General features: G+C 42.5%; 1 protein-coding gene across 3 annotated transcripts in view; it reads left to right on the top strand.

The window, feature by feature from the left end:
- The first annotated feature begins 41 nt into the window (after positions 1 to 41).
- MORN1 (MORN repeat containing 1) overlaps positions 42 to 17,774 on the top strand; it is a 218,760-nt gene continuing 201,027 nt past the window's right edge. For all 3 annotated transcript variants that reach the window (XM_051988770.1, XM_051988771.1, XM_051988772.1), the window contains exons 1-6: positions 42 to 289; positions 8,555 to 8,626; positions 9,521 to 9,619; positions 10,941 to 11,051; positions 14,212 to 14,302; positions 15,563 to 15,650. In XM_051988770.1, coding sequence (XP_051844730.1) covers positions 214 to 289; positions 8,555 to 8,626; positions 9,521 to 9,619; positions 10,941 to 11,051; positions 14,212 to 14,302; positions 15,563 to 15,650 — 537 coding nt within the window. In that variant the 5' untranslated portion in view covers positions 42 to 213. The remainder of the gene's footprint in view (positions 290 to 8,554; positions 8,627 to 9,520; positions 9,620 to 10,940; positions 11,052 to 14,211; positions 14,303 to 15,562; positions 15,651 to 17,774) is intronic.

Raw genomic sequence — 17,774 nt, forward strand, 5'->3', positions numbered from 1 at the left:
AAAAGAGGAAGAGGGAGCCAGGGGCGGGCCGCACAGGCGCACTGCGCTGGCTGGGAGGAGATTTTTTTTTCCCCCCCTTTCCCCGCACCTGCCCACCCTCCGCCTCTTCTACTAGGTCATCACCTGAGATGGAAGCGGAAGCCCCGCCCCTAGCAACCCAAAGACCAATAAGAGCAGGATCTGCGGTTGTCAAGGCAAACCGTGGCTGGCAAGATGGCCTCGCCTAACAAGGAACCTGATAAGTCCCGCTCGCCTTACCAGGGCTCGATGCGAGGGATGGTGCGGGACGGTAACGGCTGTGTGGGGAAGGTCCTCCGGGGGGCCGGCGGACGAAGGGTGCATTTGGGCCAGATGGATAATTTGTGACCTGAGATCCCTTCCCTCATAGCTCCCAGACCCTCCCGCTTAGCCCCTGAGCCCCACTCCTATAACTCCCAGGCCCCTCCCCTTCATGGTCCCCAGACCCCTCCCTTCCTAGCTCCCAGACCCTCCCGCTTGGCCCCAGAGCTCCACTCCTATAACTCCCAGGCCCCTCCCCTTCATGGTCCCAGACCCCTCCCTTCCTAGCTCCCAGACCCTCCCGCTTAGCCCCTGAGCCCCACTCCTATAACTCCCAGGCCCCTCCCCTTCATGGTCCCCAGACCCCTGCCTTCCTAGCTCCCAGACCCTCCCGCTTGGCCCCTGAGCCCCGCTCCTATAACTCCCAGGCCCCTCCCCTTCATGGTCCCCAGACCCTCCCTTCCTAGCTCCCAGACCCTCCCGCTTGGCCCCTGAGCCCCGCTCCTATAACTCCCAGGCCCCTCCCCTTCATGGTCCCCAGACCCCTCCCTTCCTAGCTCCCAGACCCTCCCGCTTGGCCCCTGAGCCCCGCTCCTATAACTCCCAGGCCCCTCCCCTTCATGGTCCCCAGACCCCTCCCTTCCTAGCTCCCAGACCCTCCCGCTTGGCCCCTGAGCCCCACTCCTATAACTCCCAGGCCCCTCCCCTTCATGGTCCCCAGACCCCTGCCTTCCTAGCTCCCAGACCCTCCCACTTAGCCCCAGAGCTCCATGCCCTTTATGGCCCCCAGACCCCTCAAATATAAGTCCTCTTGGTGCCGTATAGAACACTTTCCACACGGACCCTTGTTGGTGGGCAGTTTGCCCCCCTCAGTCCCCTGCTCGGACTCCGGACCGGGGCCGCTGGCCCCCACGCTGGCCTTCCATCTCCCCTGGCAGCGTCTTTGCTCGGCTCTTCTCTGCCTTTCAGCGCCCCCCTCCCCACTAAGAGACTAAACAAACTCACTTTATGCAAGGCCTTTATCGCCCCCCACCCCAAGCCCACTGCGGGTGCTTCCCCTCCGGGATTACCTGGATGTGCTTGTGGGTATCTGGCTAGTCACTCATTGTCTGCTCCGGGGGCAGCAGAGGCGTTGCAACAGTGCCCGGTACCTGGCAGGGGCTTGATTCGCGCTGGTTGACCAAGGAGGACTATCAGTTGAAACCCATTAGCCAACCAGACTTAATTAGCCTGTCGGAGTGGGTACTGACTGAGGTAGTAAGGAAGCATCCCACTCACCTCCCACAAGGCTACCCGGTCCTGGGGAGAGGGGGCTCAAGCTCAGAGCACATGATCCGGCAAGGGGGCCACTCACAGCTCCTGCAAGTCTGCTGCTAGCACTCCTTTTCTCCCCTGCACCATATGCACTGAAGAGGTTTCCCACTGACATGGGGTGGCTCCGGCCAAGGCTCCCGGAGAGTCCTGAAGCTGCTTTCCTCCAATGCCTGGGTCCTCTCTCCCCAGGGAAAACATTGTGTTCAGGAACACCCTTGTAAAGTCCTCCAGTCTTCTGAGCTCTCAAAATTCTCCAAGTCATCCTCTGGTCAAGGGGGCAGAGGATCCAGCATCCTGATTCCAGTCCAAGGAACTCAGGCCTACACTGTCCTAGGGGAGAATCGCACCCGGCTTTGTGTCTTGGGAGTAGAGAGAATAAGCTTTGTGTTGCCTGGCAAGGTTGGTTACAGAACAGAAAGGGGAAAAGAGTGAGTGAAAACAGCGGAGAGCCATGTTTGACTGCTGACCTGAGCCCATCCTAAGGTGCCATGGGATTGCTCGCCTAGTTCTTTTCCCTTAGATAAAGGTCATAGGATAATAAAGCAAAAGGAACCTAAGAGGTCATGTACTACCATCAACAGTAAGAGCCCCAAGGACAATCTGCACAATGACTCCCAACTATATAGTCTTTATGGAACAGCAAGGGAAAACACTCCAAACACTGATCAGATACAGTGGTCAATATTAGCATCTTATCATCAAAACTAAAAGACAAAAAATGACCCTTTTTGGTAATCATCAGTAATCTATGGTGTACTTTTTAAGGAGATTTGTTAGGTAGGAGTTTGTGTTGTGTTAAAGTGGCCGGGGCAGGTAGATGGCACAGTAGATAGAGCACTGGCCCTGAAGTTAGGAAGACCTGAGTTCAAATCTGACCTCAGACACTTAATACTATCTAGCTGTATGACCTTGGGCAAGTCACTTAACCCCAATTGCCTCAGGAAAAAAATAAAATTAAAAAAATAAAGTGTCCCTAGCTAGGTCTCGTCTTCCTTTTCACCCTCAGAAGCTTGATATCCAGCTGTCTTTTTTCGCAATTTTTTTGTTTGTTTTTTATGAACTTGACAAACATTAACAAACATGAACATTTCAAAATACAAAGGGTAGAAAAAGAGGATTTGGTATGAAGCTGTAAATCTGTATTATAGATTGCTTCTTTTGAAAAAGTAAAAAATATATTTTGGTTTTTTAAATTTTTGAACTTATCAAAAAAACATTTCTATGCATGCATAACAAAAAAATCCTATGTGAAACTACAAATCTTCATTTCATACTACTTGCGCAAAAAAATTATAGGTGCTGTATATTATATTGTTACATTATCATTATATCAATATTATAACTATACATTATTACAATATTATATATATTGTATTGTTGTCAAATCATATTATATATCATGTAATTACCATACATTATAATTATTATATATTCTAATAATATGATTTCAATGTGATATAATATTATACTATGATTATAACAGTATATTATATAATGTGATAATTAATATACAGATTATAATAATGATGATAAATTGAGCATGCCATTTTTAGAACTATTTTCTTTTGCCTAAGCTTCCTTCATTTCCTTTCCATGAATTTAAAAATATGTCATCATGGAGTTTGACGTCATTCTTTCTAACTCCAACCCCTCTCAACTCCATTCCCCTCACTCCATTAAAAAATAAAGAGTAAGAATGAAGGGAGGAAAAAACCTTTTTTTCTTTTTTTATTGTAGTAAGTTTTTTTTTTTTTTTAAATACACATTGCTTTATGAATCATGTTGGGAGAGCAAAATCAGAGCAAAAGGGAAAAACCATGAGAGAGAAAAAATAGGAAAAAAAATGAACATAGCTTATGTTGCTTTTTATATTCAGTCTCCTTAGATCTTTTTCTGGATGCAGATGGCATTTTCTGTCAAGTCTACTGGAATTGCTTTATATCATTGAAGCACTGAGAAGAACCAAGTCTTGATAATTGGTCATCGCACATTTTTGCTATTGTGTACAATGGATTCCTGGTTCTTCTTGTTTTGCTCAAAGTCAGTTCATGCAAATCTTTCCAGGCCTTTCTATAATCAGCTTGTTCATCATTTTTTACAGAACAATAATATTCCATTACCTTCATGTATCGCAGCTTATTCAGCCATTCCCCAATTGACGGGCATCCTCCACTTCTTTTCTAATTCCTTGCTACCACAAAAAGAGCTGTTACAAATGTTTTTGCACATGTGGGGCCTTTTCCTTCCTTTATGATTTCTTTGGGATACAGACCCACTGATGGCACTGCTGGGTCAAAGCGGGGAAAAAAAAAAAACTCCTAATAAAGGCAAGCAAAATGTCCCAAAATAGGTTTCATTGTGCTCCTGGTGTTCATCTCCTCTCAGTGCGGGAGTAGCATACTTCACCATTAGGTCTTTTGGAGATGAGAATTGTCATTGCATTGATTACGATTCCTAAGTCTTTCAAAATTGTTTTTATTTCCTATTTTTGATATCTTAGTATAAATTGTTTGTCTTGATCTGCTCATTTCATTTTATATCAGTTCATACTACCAAGAAGTCTCCAAAATTGTCTCTTTTGTCAGATCTTGTAGCACAATATTCTTCCATTCTCTTATTACCACATTATAACTATTTTTCAATTGTCTATGAGGCAATCTAAGGAACCCTATTAGATTCTAATAATCTGCTTTTCTCTTTTCCTCAGCTCTCTCATATTTCCCTTTTCAATTCCCGTTTTGAAATCTCCTCCTTTCAAAACACTATTTGCTTATGACACGTCTTTCCAATATTATCCTTCCTCTTATTCTTATCTCTCCCCATTACTGCCTGTTATCTTTTTAACTTGGATGTTCTTCAGGTCAATAGTTTTTGATATTGGGTATCTTGCATTTTCATCTATTTTTTATAGTCTTTTGATTTTTTTCCTAATATTTCTTCCTGTCATGTAAAGTCATTGGTGGTCTGCTTGGAATACTCTTAATTGCAAAGAGACTATTTCTGAGTGAAGGTTTTCATTTTTTCTTCTAAGCCATTTATTTTCCTTTCAGTTCTTTTCTCCAGAGTTTTTATTTCATTTAAAACTGTTCTTTATTTCTACTAGGTATTCATGAAGTCCTTGTGTAAAAATCCACTTTTTCCCCTGTGAGTTTTTGCTTAAAGATGTTATGTTGTTACCCTTTCTGTTTGGGGGAGCTCAGATTTATAACAATGTTTTCATTGATTTATTTATCTCTCTAGCTTCAGTTCTGGAATTGAGGCTCTATGCCAAGGCTAGGTTCTGCCTGTTACCCTTTTGGGTAAAGTGTGTGTAGTGATGCATGCTGGTAAATGCTTAACAACCAGCTCTCTGAGAAAACCGTATGGATAACATATCTTTAAGTTTGACATATTTTCCATCACTTTAAGTCTGGAGCAGGAGTTGGCAAACTATATAACCTGTAGGCTAAATCCAACCCACTACCTGTTTTTGCATGGCCTGTGAGCTAAAAATGGTTTTTACATTTTTTAATAGTTGAAAAAAATCAAAAGAAGAAAATTTCATGACACATGAAAATTATATGAAATTCCAATTTCAGTATCCATAAATAGAGGTTTATTGGAACTCATTCTTAGACTTTTTCTCTAAATATGAACAATGGAGTGGTCCTCTTCATTACCTCCCCCACTGTGCATGCATTACATCTTATCGTGATACCATTATAAGTTAGAAGTTATTATATTTTATTATAATTTTTATCACTTGTACATTTCTATCTTTTCAACAAGAAAAGAAGAAAAAAGTTTCATTGCAATTTTTTTTTAGCTCAGGGGCAAGATTGAAACTTTTCTGAACAAGGAACACTATCAACCGTTGTCATCAAATACTGAATGACTTTGGGAGTTAGCTTTTATTGCCAACTTAATAATGTTTTTTAATTCAACCTAAAATTACAAGGAAAAACAGTGCTTATATGCAAACCTTTGACATGCAGTAAAATCAATTCTACAACTGTTTGAATCCCAAGTGATGTCAAGCTGCTTTATCTGTTTTCTGTGCTATCAAAAGCTAAAATAAAAAACAAGATCTTCATTCCCACACAAGCTTGCAGCTTTGGGAGAATACTGAGCATCCAGGAGAAAACTATGCCATGTCAATGAGAAACCTCTTAAGTGCACTATGGAGGGGAGAAGAGGAGTTCCAGCAAAAGATTTGAAGGAGCTGTGAGTGACCCACTGTGGTGGATCATGTGCTCTGAGTTTGAGCCCAGTCTCCCCAGGACTCCGAGTTGCCTTGTGGGAGAGAATGTCCCAGCATGAGTGGAATGTTTTATACCAGCTGAGGTTCTTCATTTGCTACCTCAGTCAGTACCCCCTTCTAAAGGCTAATTAAGTCCGATTGGCTTACTGAGATCAACTGATAGTCATTGGAGGGAAGCATATTGTTGGGTTCTCCTGAGCAACAGATCTTCAGGTTGACACTGACATGAACTACGGCACAAAAATATATCACTAACCCCTTCGAGTTGCCCCTAGAATTTTGAGAGGAAAACCAGCCAGCTGCCCTTGAGGGAATCTAGACTGCCATAGTGAATGGGGCTTTGGTAAAGTAACCCCAGAGCCGGAGCTGTACTTTATTTTATTCCTTTCCTGCCCCCTCCAATTAAATTCCTCCTTTGTAACAAACAAGGGCAGTACCCCAAATCGATTATTCCTACACTTGCTGTGTCTGAAGCTTTATGTCTCATTTACCTCTACAATATCCCACCCTGCCAAGAAGTGGGAAGCACGCGTCTTCCTTTGTCGTGTGGAGTCTCCCAAGGCATTTGCTTTCACAGTGTTATGTTCCCTTGCATGTTATGGCCCTGCTTACTTCGGTCTTTTCAGGTTTCTGTGAATCCATCTCATTTGTCATTTCTTAAGATACATGAATATTCTGTAGTATTTTATACCCCATTTGGTTTCACCATTTATCAATGGATGGGAATCCTCTTTCTTTCTGGCTATTGGTTATAACCAGTTGTGTTTCTAGAAGCATTTTTGGTGCCTCTGGTTCCTTTCATTATGTTTTTGATGCCTTTGGGTATATGCCCATAGTTGTATAGCTAGCTCAGAAGGGTAGGTATAGTTGAGAGAAGTTTTTAGCTCCATTTCTAAATTGCTTTCCAGAACCGATCAGCCACTTCACAGCAATACTAATAGTTGGTTAAGATGTCTGCCCTCTCAAAGTCCCTCTCAACAGATCATCCTCCATCTTTACCTTTTTTTTAATTGAAGGGGTAAGGTGGAATCTTAGCATTGCTTTAACTGGCAAGAAACTTAATTTCTTTTGCAATTAGTAATGTGGAGTGTTTTTTATATGGTCATTGAAAGTGTTAAATGACATTGTAAAGATAGAGATAGCTCACCCCAGAGAAGGAGCTTTGGTAACCTATTGTAGCCTACCAACGCTTTCCTCCTGGAACAACTTAGATAGTTTAGTCAGTCCTTCCACTTTTCAAATGTTTAATCTGGTGGACATTTCCATGTAGTTGATTCTATGGGAGAGAGAAACAAGATTTGACAAATGCCTGGATACGCGTGAAGAGTCTATATTAATCTAAGGCTAAAACCTGGGAGATTTGAGGGATGGGGCTGGATCTGACAAATTTTTTGCAAGTGAGGGAGACTGGGGACACAGGAGGTAGGGAGGAGGAGCTGGTTAGAGGTGTACAACGAATTGTATTTTAGATTTGAGGTATAGCCAGTTTGAAATACCTGCTGGAGAGCTGGCAGAGTGGGGAGTAGAAGTCAGGAAAGAGACTAGAGTCTGTTCACTTTGTCATGTCTGGCTCTCTGTGACCCCTGGGGGGTTTTCTTGGCAGAGATAGTTGGCCATGTCCTTCTCCAGCCCATTTTACAGATGAGGAAACCGAGGCAGGCAGGCTGAAGTGATTTGGCCAGGGTAGCCCAGCTGGGAAGGGTCAAGAGGACATAATAGGCACTTAGAGTGGAGAGTAGCTCAGCACGCAGTCCAGGCATCTCATGAGGAGGGGCGGGGAGGGGATTGTAATGGAGTTAGCACTGGAGATGGAGGGCAGTGGGGTGGCTCAGTGGAGAGAGCTTCAGGCCTGGAAGACCTGGCTTGGCGAGTCTGAGTCTGCCTTTAGACACTTGCAGCTAGAGGCCCTTGGTCCCTGTTTGCCCCAATTTGTAGTTCAGTGACACATTGTGACGGTGTTTGGGGTTTCTTGGCAGAGACCTAGGAGTGGTTGGTAATGTCCTTCTCTAGTCCATTTCACAGATGAGGAGACTGAGGCAGATAGGGTGACAGGACTCCCCTGAGTCCCCCAGAAGGACATATCTGAGACCAGAGTCAAACTCAGAACCTGGTGTTCTGTGTGCTCTGGCACCCATGGCTTCTCAACCCTAGGGCATAGGGCCCAAATGTACGAGTCTGGAAGATAGAGACAGGGATTGAACCTGAGGGAACTGATGAAGTTAGTATCTGAGTGGAGAAAAAGGAAGAGATCCGGCTCAGAAGTTTGGGGGTGCCCACTGAGAGGAGCTCACTGACCAACTAAGCTAAGTTGAGACAGGCACATGAGGATGGAAACCCCATTCAATTAAAGGAACACTCACCAAGCACAGCTTGTCTGTGCCAGGCCAAAATGGCAGTTTAATGGGAAAAGACAGTGCCCAGAGGAAGCTGGGAGGTAGAGTCAGGCGGAGAGGGAGAGGGAGCCGATCTCTGCCCCCAGAAGGGAAAGCTTGGGGAGGTTAGTGCCCCAAGAAGGAAGCGAGGGAGGCTTCCCAAGCCAGACAGTGGCAGCCTGGTGATGAGATGAGAGATAGTCAGGGTACCTGGGAGGGCACCTAGAGAGAAGAACGTAAACTCCAGGGCAAAGGCCGAGGGCCCCAGGGCCTTCACGTACACAGCGCGTCTACAGCAGAGGCTCATCGACCTGGGTGGAGATACAACTGGTCTCTCTTCTATCTTCAGGTTATGGGCACTATCTGTATCAAAATGCTTTCTTTCGATATGAAGGAGAATGGAAAGATGGGAAGAAACATGGTAAGAACAAGAGACACCGCCATTGTCAACAGAGAATGAAACCCCCGTTCTTAGTCTAATAAAAATGAAAAATCAGCTTCTAAAGTGTTGGCCAAATCTTCTAAAAATGGAGGGCAACTCCCAGGCCTTGGAGCCATTCTGTAAAATGGTAGCCCAGGAAGCTGGAAGATGAGAGATCATGTGTAAAAGTCCATCAAGAGATTTGCAGGATGTTTAGTAATTGGCATTCTTGTCAACGAGTTGGACCTATGTGTCCTTTCTGAGATTGTACAGAATATCACCATTTCTGCTCAATTTCAATTTGACTTATCTTGTCACAATTTGTTTTCTCAAAGCTTTACCTGGATGAAGGACATTTTTAATCATTTTTTCTTTATTCGATCTTAATATTACTGTGGCTACTGAACATGTGTTCACTTTGTCCTTGTACTGAGAGATAACGGTTATCAAATATATATTCCGAGGGCATTTCTAAGACTCCCGAGGTTTTTGAAGGATTTTAAGCTAAATATTAATTGCATTTTAATGCCTTTATCATCACCATACACATTTGACTGAGACACGATGATATTCAAATGCTTAGTAATATTTTGGTTAGCATTATGGAAGTATCTAGACTGCAATGTTCTCTGCAGACTGCTCTGTATTCCAGTGACTTTCAAAGGTCACATGATGCCTTTGTATGGTGGGCCCAGATAAAGGAACCAACAGATCTTGAGACCAAATACTCAGCTCTGAAACCTGAGTATTTACCAACTTAAAGATTTATTATTATCGGTAAAAGATTTTCATATTTTACTAAGCTGGAATTTGAATTACAATAATGTATGTTAATTAATCACTTTGCAAACCTTAAAAATATGAAATAATTGTGAACTATTATCATTTCATCAGGTCATGGAAAATTGTTGTTTAAGGATGGAAGTTACTATGATGGCGAATTTGTAGATGGTGAGATCTTCGGAATGGGACAGCGATACTGGTCATCGACAGGTCAGTTTTCTTTGTAGTTTGTTTTGTTTGTTAAATTTTGTAAAACATTTGTATTGTAAGTATATCCCTGGCTTTTGAAGGGCCAGAAGGGGTTTTCTTTCCATAACTTGAGATAAAGGATCCTCTGCAATGACTGCATTCTACAAGGAACCCCATGCATAGATACGAGCAAAAAACCCTTGAGAGGTTCAGTAAATGTTCTGTGAACTAAGGCTGTTGAGACTCTCACATGCTGTTTGATTCCATTCAACTCAATAAGACTCTTATTGACTGTCTTGATGCCTACCTCTGTGCTGGATGCTACAGCAGACCCCAGAAGTTATATCCCCATTAGCAAACTGGATTTCCTTAGCTCAGTTTGTGGTGAAAGAAAACAATTATTCTTTCTCCCTGCCCTCCCTCCCTTTTAAGCTATTAAAGACACATTTCATCTATAGGGAAGTGAGGGAGGAAGAACAGAAAACTGACGGCATCAACTCGATATCATAATCAGGAGTGTGAGCTCTGCGCAATCAGGAACCCTAGAATAAAAGGAGTGGATTTGCTGGGTTTAATAAAAAAAAAAATCTTAAAGCTAGAGTTATCTGTTCCCTAGCAAATACAGAGCAGATCAGGTGTTCTGTGATTGATTTGGATCCATACTGTGCCTCCAGTGAGAGAGTTGTCCTTCTAGGGCCACTTAGCATTTCTAGGCACAAATACAGAAAACCAACAAGACTATATATGTGCACGTGCGCGCACACACACACACACACACACACACACACACACACACACGGGTTGGGGGAACAGGACATTAAAGTACTTCCTATACTTGAAATATGGCAGGAGCCGGGTTTTCTTTTGAATCTAGAACTAACATCATATAAGGACCTATAGTTTTCTCAATCTCAGAAAACATGGATTATGATTCATTAGTTTTCAAAGACCTAAATCCCCCATTCATTACATAGAGTTGGTAATTTAAAAAAAGAGCCATCGGTGATTAATTCCAACACTTTCAATATTGATAACCATTGGTCGGCAGGAATTTCATTGTTACAGCACTTGGGATATTAAAAATTTATATAATAGATATTTATATTATATACAATTTATATTATATGTAACTATATATAATATATTATGAATGAATTGCATGAAGTATATATTTTAAGAATGAATTATATATTATGAATGAATGAATACATTTGAATTCATATATATGAATATATATAATATAAAATAAGTATAATTTATATTATATACAATATAAAATATATATAAAAATTTTTAAATGATGAATCTGAAAATACCTTTTTGCTCTTTTATCTAATTCCAGGAAACACCTATACTGGGCAGTTTGTTTTAGGTGAACTTCATGGTCACGGAGTAATGATATACAAAGAGGGTGGAAAATATGAAGGGGAATTTTACCAAGGAATGAGAGAAGGTGTGTTTTTGTTAAAGTATAATCATTATTCATAATTGTCTGGAAAATGCTAAATCCAAAAAAACAAATTTGTTGTTCTCCATCTCCAAAGATGTCTGACTTTTTGGGCAGAATCTGGTTGGGACACAGGTAGCTCTGGGTGACTTACAGTTCAGACTTTGTAAACACAGTGGGAGGAATTGGTGCCTTCTTTGATTATCTCAATATCCATGAGACGGTTGGGAATGCCTGCCCCAGTGTTGCCCAAAGTCTGGGACTTAGGATTCAGCCTCCTCTCAGATCAGGATCTGCAGTCTGGATAAGCTCATTTGCAAATGTATGCTTGCTTATGTTGATTTTCTTGATAAATCAGAGATCACTGAATGAATGAATGACCATCTTTCCATTGTTCTTGACTTTTCAGTATGTGTCTGGGGTTTTGTCAATATAAGGAACCCTCTGGTGTGCGGAGTCCCTTCACCCAAGCAGATTGGCCACTCCTCTATGTCCTGGTTTTAGAGAGTTTCTTGGGATTCTGAGAGATTAAATTACTTCTCTATAGTCATACAACTATTTGTTTGAGGCAGACTTGTCGATCTAGGCATATTTTATTTTAAGCCCAAATCTGATTGTCAACTTAAGTATCTTTTGCTCAGCTCATAATTTTTTTAAACATAATCTTTGCAAAAAGATTCACTTCGTTGACTTTTCTGAGCTCATAGTGGTCTGATAAGCCAGTCAAACATGTCGTGACTCAATTCTAACATAGTATTATCATTTGGGGCCTCTTCAAAAACAAAGGACAACAATCAATAGCTAACAATATTTCCATATATACTTCCCCCTGTTCCTTTGTGTTTAAATCTTTTTTCTGAAAGTCACCCACCCCAATGAGTCATATGTAGTTTGTTGAGTTTCCAATAATCACATTCTGGTAAGACACTCAAAACTTCCCCTTCTGGTATATTACAGGCTAAAAACAAAAAAAGTCATAACCAAATATGATAGAGAAGGCTTGTTCATTGCAAAAGACACAGGAAACTACTTCAACTCTGAGTGTCACAGTGATAACATTTTTAATAACAATTTACAAAAATATAAGTTCCAGTTAAGGATCTCTGACTGAAAGGCAATGATGACTTGTTTTTCTTTCCTAAAATGGATCGACCTGTCCTTATTTTTCTTACAGTTTTTCCTAATTCTCGTTCTTCTTGGCCCACCCTTCTGTAGCAGACATTCTTGATCACCTTTTCCTCTTGGGTACTCTGGGTTTTTATGACACTGCTCTCTCCTTGGTCTCTTCTTATCTGTCCATCTGCTCCTTCTGAGTTTTCTCTGCTGGTTCTTTATCCAGGTCACTCTTAATTACTAGTGGGAGTCCCTCAAAAGTTCTGTCCTGAGTCCTTTCTGTACTATCTCAATTGATGATCTCACCTGTACTCATGGAGACCATTATCATTTTGATACAGATAATTTGTAGATAGATGGTGAATATCTGTGTGTGTGTGTGTGTGTGTGTGTATGTATGTATATCACTATATCTCTCTCTATAGTTTGCTATCTATATATATCTATAGCTAAAGATATCTATATATCTCAGGAAGCTCTCTCTTGAAAATCTTGAACTCTATCTGGATATGTTATAGGCATATGTCTATATATGTCTAAAACAAAATTCATTTGCCTTTCCCTGTCATCTCCTTTTCTTAATTTCCTGAAATGATCAAAGATACAAATCACCCAGTCATGGAGCCTCAACCCTGTGTTCCTGGGGGGTGCAGTGCCTAGAGCTCTGGCTCAGAACCAGGAAGATTTGACTAGAAATCTGATGGATCTGAGACCTGCTGACTGTGTGATCCCCCTTAACCTCTCTTTCCTCATCTGAAAAATGGGGATAATAAAAAAATTCCAGAGTTGTGGTGAGGATCAGATAAGACAATATTTGTAAAATGATTTGCAAATCTTAAAGCACTAGACAAATGTTGTTATTCTCAACTCCTTATTCTCACCATACACATTCAACCATTGCTAAATATTGTCATTTCTACCTTTACAACATCTCTCATATAGATTCCCTCTCTCTATTCAGACTTCCATAACTTTGATTCACACCCTTATCATCCTTCACCTGGACTATTTGATTAACTTATCATCCTTCACCTGGACTATTTGATTAACTTCCTCCCTGGTCTTCTGGCTTCAGCTGCATAACATAGGTCCTAACTAAGCTTAATAAATGCTCATTAATTGACTGAACTTGTTTTTCATTATTTACAACTAGACTTACTTCTTGAGGTCTTCCAACACAGAAAATAAAAACAATTCCCTTTATGACTCAGTGATCTGTCCTATGACCTGGTCCCTGAGGGTCTAATTCCAATGTATGGAGACCTCAATACTTCATTGATATGGGTGGATCCTCCATTAGTCCTGCAATTCAATCTCACTTTCCATTTTGTTTAATGGGATTATCTATTTTTGAAAGATGCCAAATTAAATCCAAATGCTTCTTTATCACTTTCAGCTACATAACAACTGATTTAAAATAGTAAACTTAATTACAAATTCTGATATTTAAGAAATCACAGATAAACCCTCAGATGATAAAATCATAAAGAATGATCACTGTATCTATACTTTATAAAAATTCCTAACATAGACACAAAACCCAATTTCTCATACAAACGGCCTGAAGGGTGCTTTGATTATTGTTACTGATAGGCCCCACAATCAAAAACTATGATTTTTAATAATCATATTTGGTTGACCTTTTGGTTAAAAGGTAATAAAACTACCCACAGCACTACATATTTTATATTTTGTCAAAAAAGAGCAAAGACAGTGGAGATATTCCCATGATATTTCTGGAGTTTTCAGAACCACCTGAAGACAGCAAAACACTTTGATGAAACCATATTTTCTCAAGCTTTGTACTGGGCTTTTCAGGGAAAAAAAAACACTATTAAATGGGCCATCCAAACTAAAAAATTCCTGTCGTTATTGTAAAGTAAAGATTTCTTCTGGGGTTAAAAGCTAAACAAAACTAAAACAACAATGACAAAAAAAAAATCTTTGCTAGAGCTAACAGATTTTTATCAAAGCCATAAGATATGCTTGTTTGTTGTTGGGATTTTTTTTTGGGGGGGGTCACATGTATAGAATTTATTTTTCCTTTCTTTAGGGCCTGGAACTCTCACTGATAAAAATGGACAAGTTTACCAAGGCACATTTCATGAAAATAAAAAGCATGGTGTGGGACAGATGACCTTCAAGTAAGTCTGATTGATTCATGATCCCCAAGAAAATTGTTCATCTCCTAATGAAATATTGTATCAAGTCCAAAAAGATGAGAAATGAATCTGGGCTCACATTCACAAAGCCCAGGCTTCCTTTTGTCTATTTTTCCCCATTTATATCTAATGGATTCATTGAACACATTAAGACATATTTTGTAATTAATAGAACTGTTTTGAGTTGTGGGTATAGAACCATGTATCTTAAAGAACACTGATAGGTTTTTTTAAAAAAAGCATATTTTTAGCCATAGTTTTGACTTCCTTTCCAAAACACTCATATGTTAATTAAAATACACTTTTTTTAACTGCTCGTTTCTTTGTTAAAATCAGTCATCCCTACTGCTTGTTTAATAAGAAAAAAACCATAGAACCTTTTCTAAAAAGAAAAACCTTTTGCCTCCTCCCGCCCTCCCCAAACCTTGCAACCTTATCTTAGAGTATCTATCTTGGTTGTAGCCTCAGGATCCCTCGATATCTGTGTATATTATACAGTGAAAACTTGTAAGAAATTTGAGAGATGACATTCTCTGGCAATATATAGGCTTTCTCCTTTAAGAAGCAAGGCATAATGTTATATGTTTTAAACATATTTAAAACAAATTCTTAAGGCAGATTCTCATATGCAAAATTCTGCTTGTGGCATCCTTATATGCAGTAAAAACTAGCTAATTTACTGAAAAATATGGAACCACCTTTTCCTTTTTATTCTCTGTTCTTTTCTTGCCAACACCGTACCTTTTCAACAGTCTGCATTGATAAAAATGAAGAATGTGGGTGACCTCCCAATAGTTAGGGCAATATCAATCTTGCTCTATTGTAAGCAGGTCCATCCCAGCCTTTGTCTGAAGTATCACAGCTTTTCCTTTGGGTGACTTAACAGCAAGGTTATGGGGACTTTTCCTTTTTGTGGGCCTTCCAAAATCAGGGACGAGGCAAAAGGTAGGATTTCATCAAGAACCATCTGTGCGGTGTCTATTTTTGCTTCAGTCGCTGGTGGAAAAGTCTTGAACACTAGTCACAGGAATCAATCTGAATCACTCCCTGTCAGCTGGTCTCCCACTTCCCAAGGCGAGTGCCAAAATCTTGTGGCGAGTCCCATCCCCTCGCCTTGTAGAGGATTCCATTTTCGTGAGGGAGCCATTTGCCTCCCCACAGCAGGTGGCCGGGTGGAAGGGCCTGTCTAACCACATGTCCACCTCTCGCCTCCAGCCTGATTCCTCTCTCTATGTGATTTAGCAATGGCGACAATTACGAAGGAGACTGGATCCTGGACCAGCGACAGGGCCACGGGGTGATGCACTATGCAGATGGATCGATTTACAAGGTATCCGGGAGGAGGGGATGGCCACTCCCAGCAGATCGCTGACATGTTTTCCCGGAGCGCCAGGTCGGGCTGGCAGTGAGCCAGCGTGACCCTGGGCTCGTGCCTTCCCTGTGGGGGGCCTCCTTCACCTGCCAGTTTAAGGGTTCAGAGGGGCGCTGGGGAAGGCTTGGGGGCAGAATCTCCACTAGGGGGCCTTCCCCATTCATCCCACCACCCCATAGTAACAATAGGGCACGGAGTCTGCTCCATGAACTAATTTAGTGACAAATGGTGTGTTTCCTCATCGATTCAAGGAAGAACTCTTGCCGCTGGTTTGTAGCAATTATACTTTGAATGGGATGGGGTCAGGGCTTCATACAATGCATCGTCTTCGGACTGCTCCACCTGCTCCCGAGAATAGTCCCGGCCCAATCTGCCGCCCGGCTGGTTCTTCAGCAGATACAAATTGTTTATTTTTTAAACCTCAGATCCGAGGCCACAGTGGGAGGAAGCCACAAGGAGAAACCTTGCCAGGTTAACCTAAGGATGAGAATTTGCTTTCCCGGCTCCCTCGGGGGGACGAGCAGTTTCCCTCCCCGCACAGAGGGAACGTCACTGTGTCCTTCAGAACCGGAGGCTTTGGGCTCAAGAGTGAAAAAGGAAATCTGGGCACTGTGCAGGATAGTGCAGTCAGAGCAGAATCGCGGGGTTTGGCTTCCGGGAAACCTGCCTTTCTCATCTGTGCGCTAGTTCATTGAGGTAAGCGGGAAGACTGGCCAAAGTGAGACCGAAGGCACAGGTTTTCGCACAGGAGAGCAGGCCCTCCCCTGGCGTCCCTGCCAGCACATGATCTGTCGCATCTCATTGCCCAGGAACGCCATTCATGCGTGAATCCAGGAAGTAGAAAGCTACTCCCGCTGGTTATCTATCTGTTAACATGTCTGCCATGCTCCGTTCCCCAGAATGCCTCACTGGGGCAGTTTTCGAGGGCTTTCTTCTCCATCCCCCAAACAAACGGCCGGGGAGATAACAAAATGCTTCGCCCTCAGGAAGTGACCTTCCAGGGACTCGCGGCCTTTATCTGCCCCAGCCTTCTGCTGCTCTGCCCAGGCCCAAGCCGCGTGCCCCGCAGCTTCTCGGGAAGGCGCGGGACCGCCATCCAGCAGCCCTTTGGCCACCTGGCTCACCAGCGGGTTCCGGTCGCTCTGTCTGCCTCGCTAGTGCCGGCGTCCCTGGTGACGCAGCGAGGGAGGGCGCCAGGGCCCGGGCCTCTGGATGTGGGCATCCCCCGCTCCTGGCGCCCAGGCCAGGACCCCCGGAGGGGCCAACTGAGGCGCTCGCTCCCGACGCGGGGAAGGGGACCCGCCCTTCCAGAGCAGCGGCGCCTGCGGAGAACAGAATCCGGGCACTGCTAGCGGGAGGGCCCATTTCCAGTTTGTTCTGAAAAACTGCTCAATGGGGCTGGGAAGTAGGGAGGGCAATGGCCTCCCGCGTGCTGGCGGCCCCGTGCCACTAGGTGGCTCTCGAGCACCGGGCTAGAGCCTCCCTGCCTTTGAGCGAGCTGCTGGCTTCTCCCTTTGGGGTTGTAAATGTTTAGAACTATACTTAAATTTACAATTTAAATGTGCTCAAAAGTGGGGGAATACGTTCAATGGGAAAATGTCACACGATTTGGGCTCCAAACAATGCTTTGCTGATTTATTGCTGATTTATTAAGCATTCAAATGGAAACTCACAGATTTATGAAATGTGCAGAAAATCAATTTCAATAAAAACATGCTCTTGGTATTCCCCTCACACAGGCGAGTTTAAAGAGTGCCTCGGTGTGTCAGAAAGTCATAAAAACAAGGAAATTCACGGCTAAGTTGGCTATCACGATTTAACCACTTGTACCGTCTTAAGTCTAATGGATCATACTGTCATTAGGCATGCAGAAGCAGTCTATAAAGGCCGTCAATCTGCCCGACAGAAGCCTGGTCAGGACCGCACAGTGTTTGGAATCCCTTCGCTTGTTAAATTGGTTATTTTCTACTTATGGGCCCTATAGAAATTTGAATCACGTTTCTTCGCAGTTCTGAAAGCGCGGTGCTCCTTGGCGTGTTTTGTGGAGGATTTGTAAGAATGACTCTCCGGCCACCGAGCGTT

Source organism: Antechinus flavipes, chromosome 3, assembly GCF_016432865.1.
Source record: "Antechinus flavipes isolate AdamAnt ecotype Samford, QLD, Australia chromosome 3, AdamAnt_v2, whole genome shotgun sequence".
In the NCBI taxonomy this organism is placed as follows: domain Eukaryota; kingdom Metazoa; phylum Chordata; class Mammalia; order Dasyuromorphia; family Dasyuridae; genus Antechinus; species Antechinus flavipes.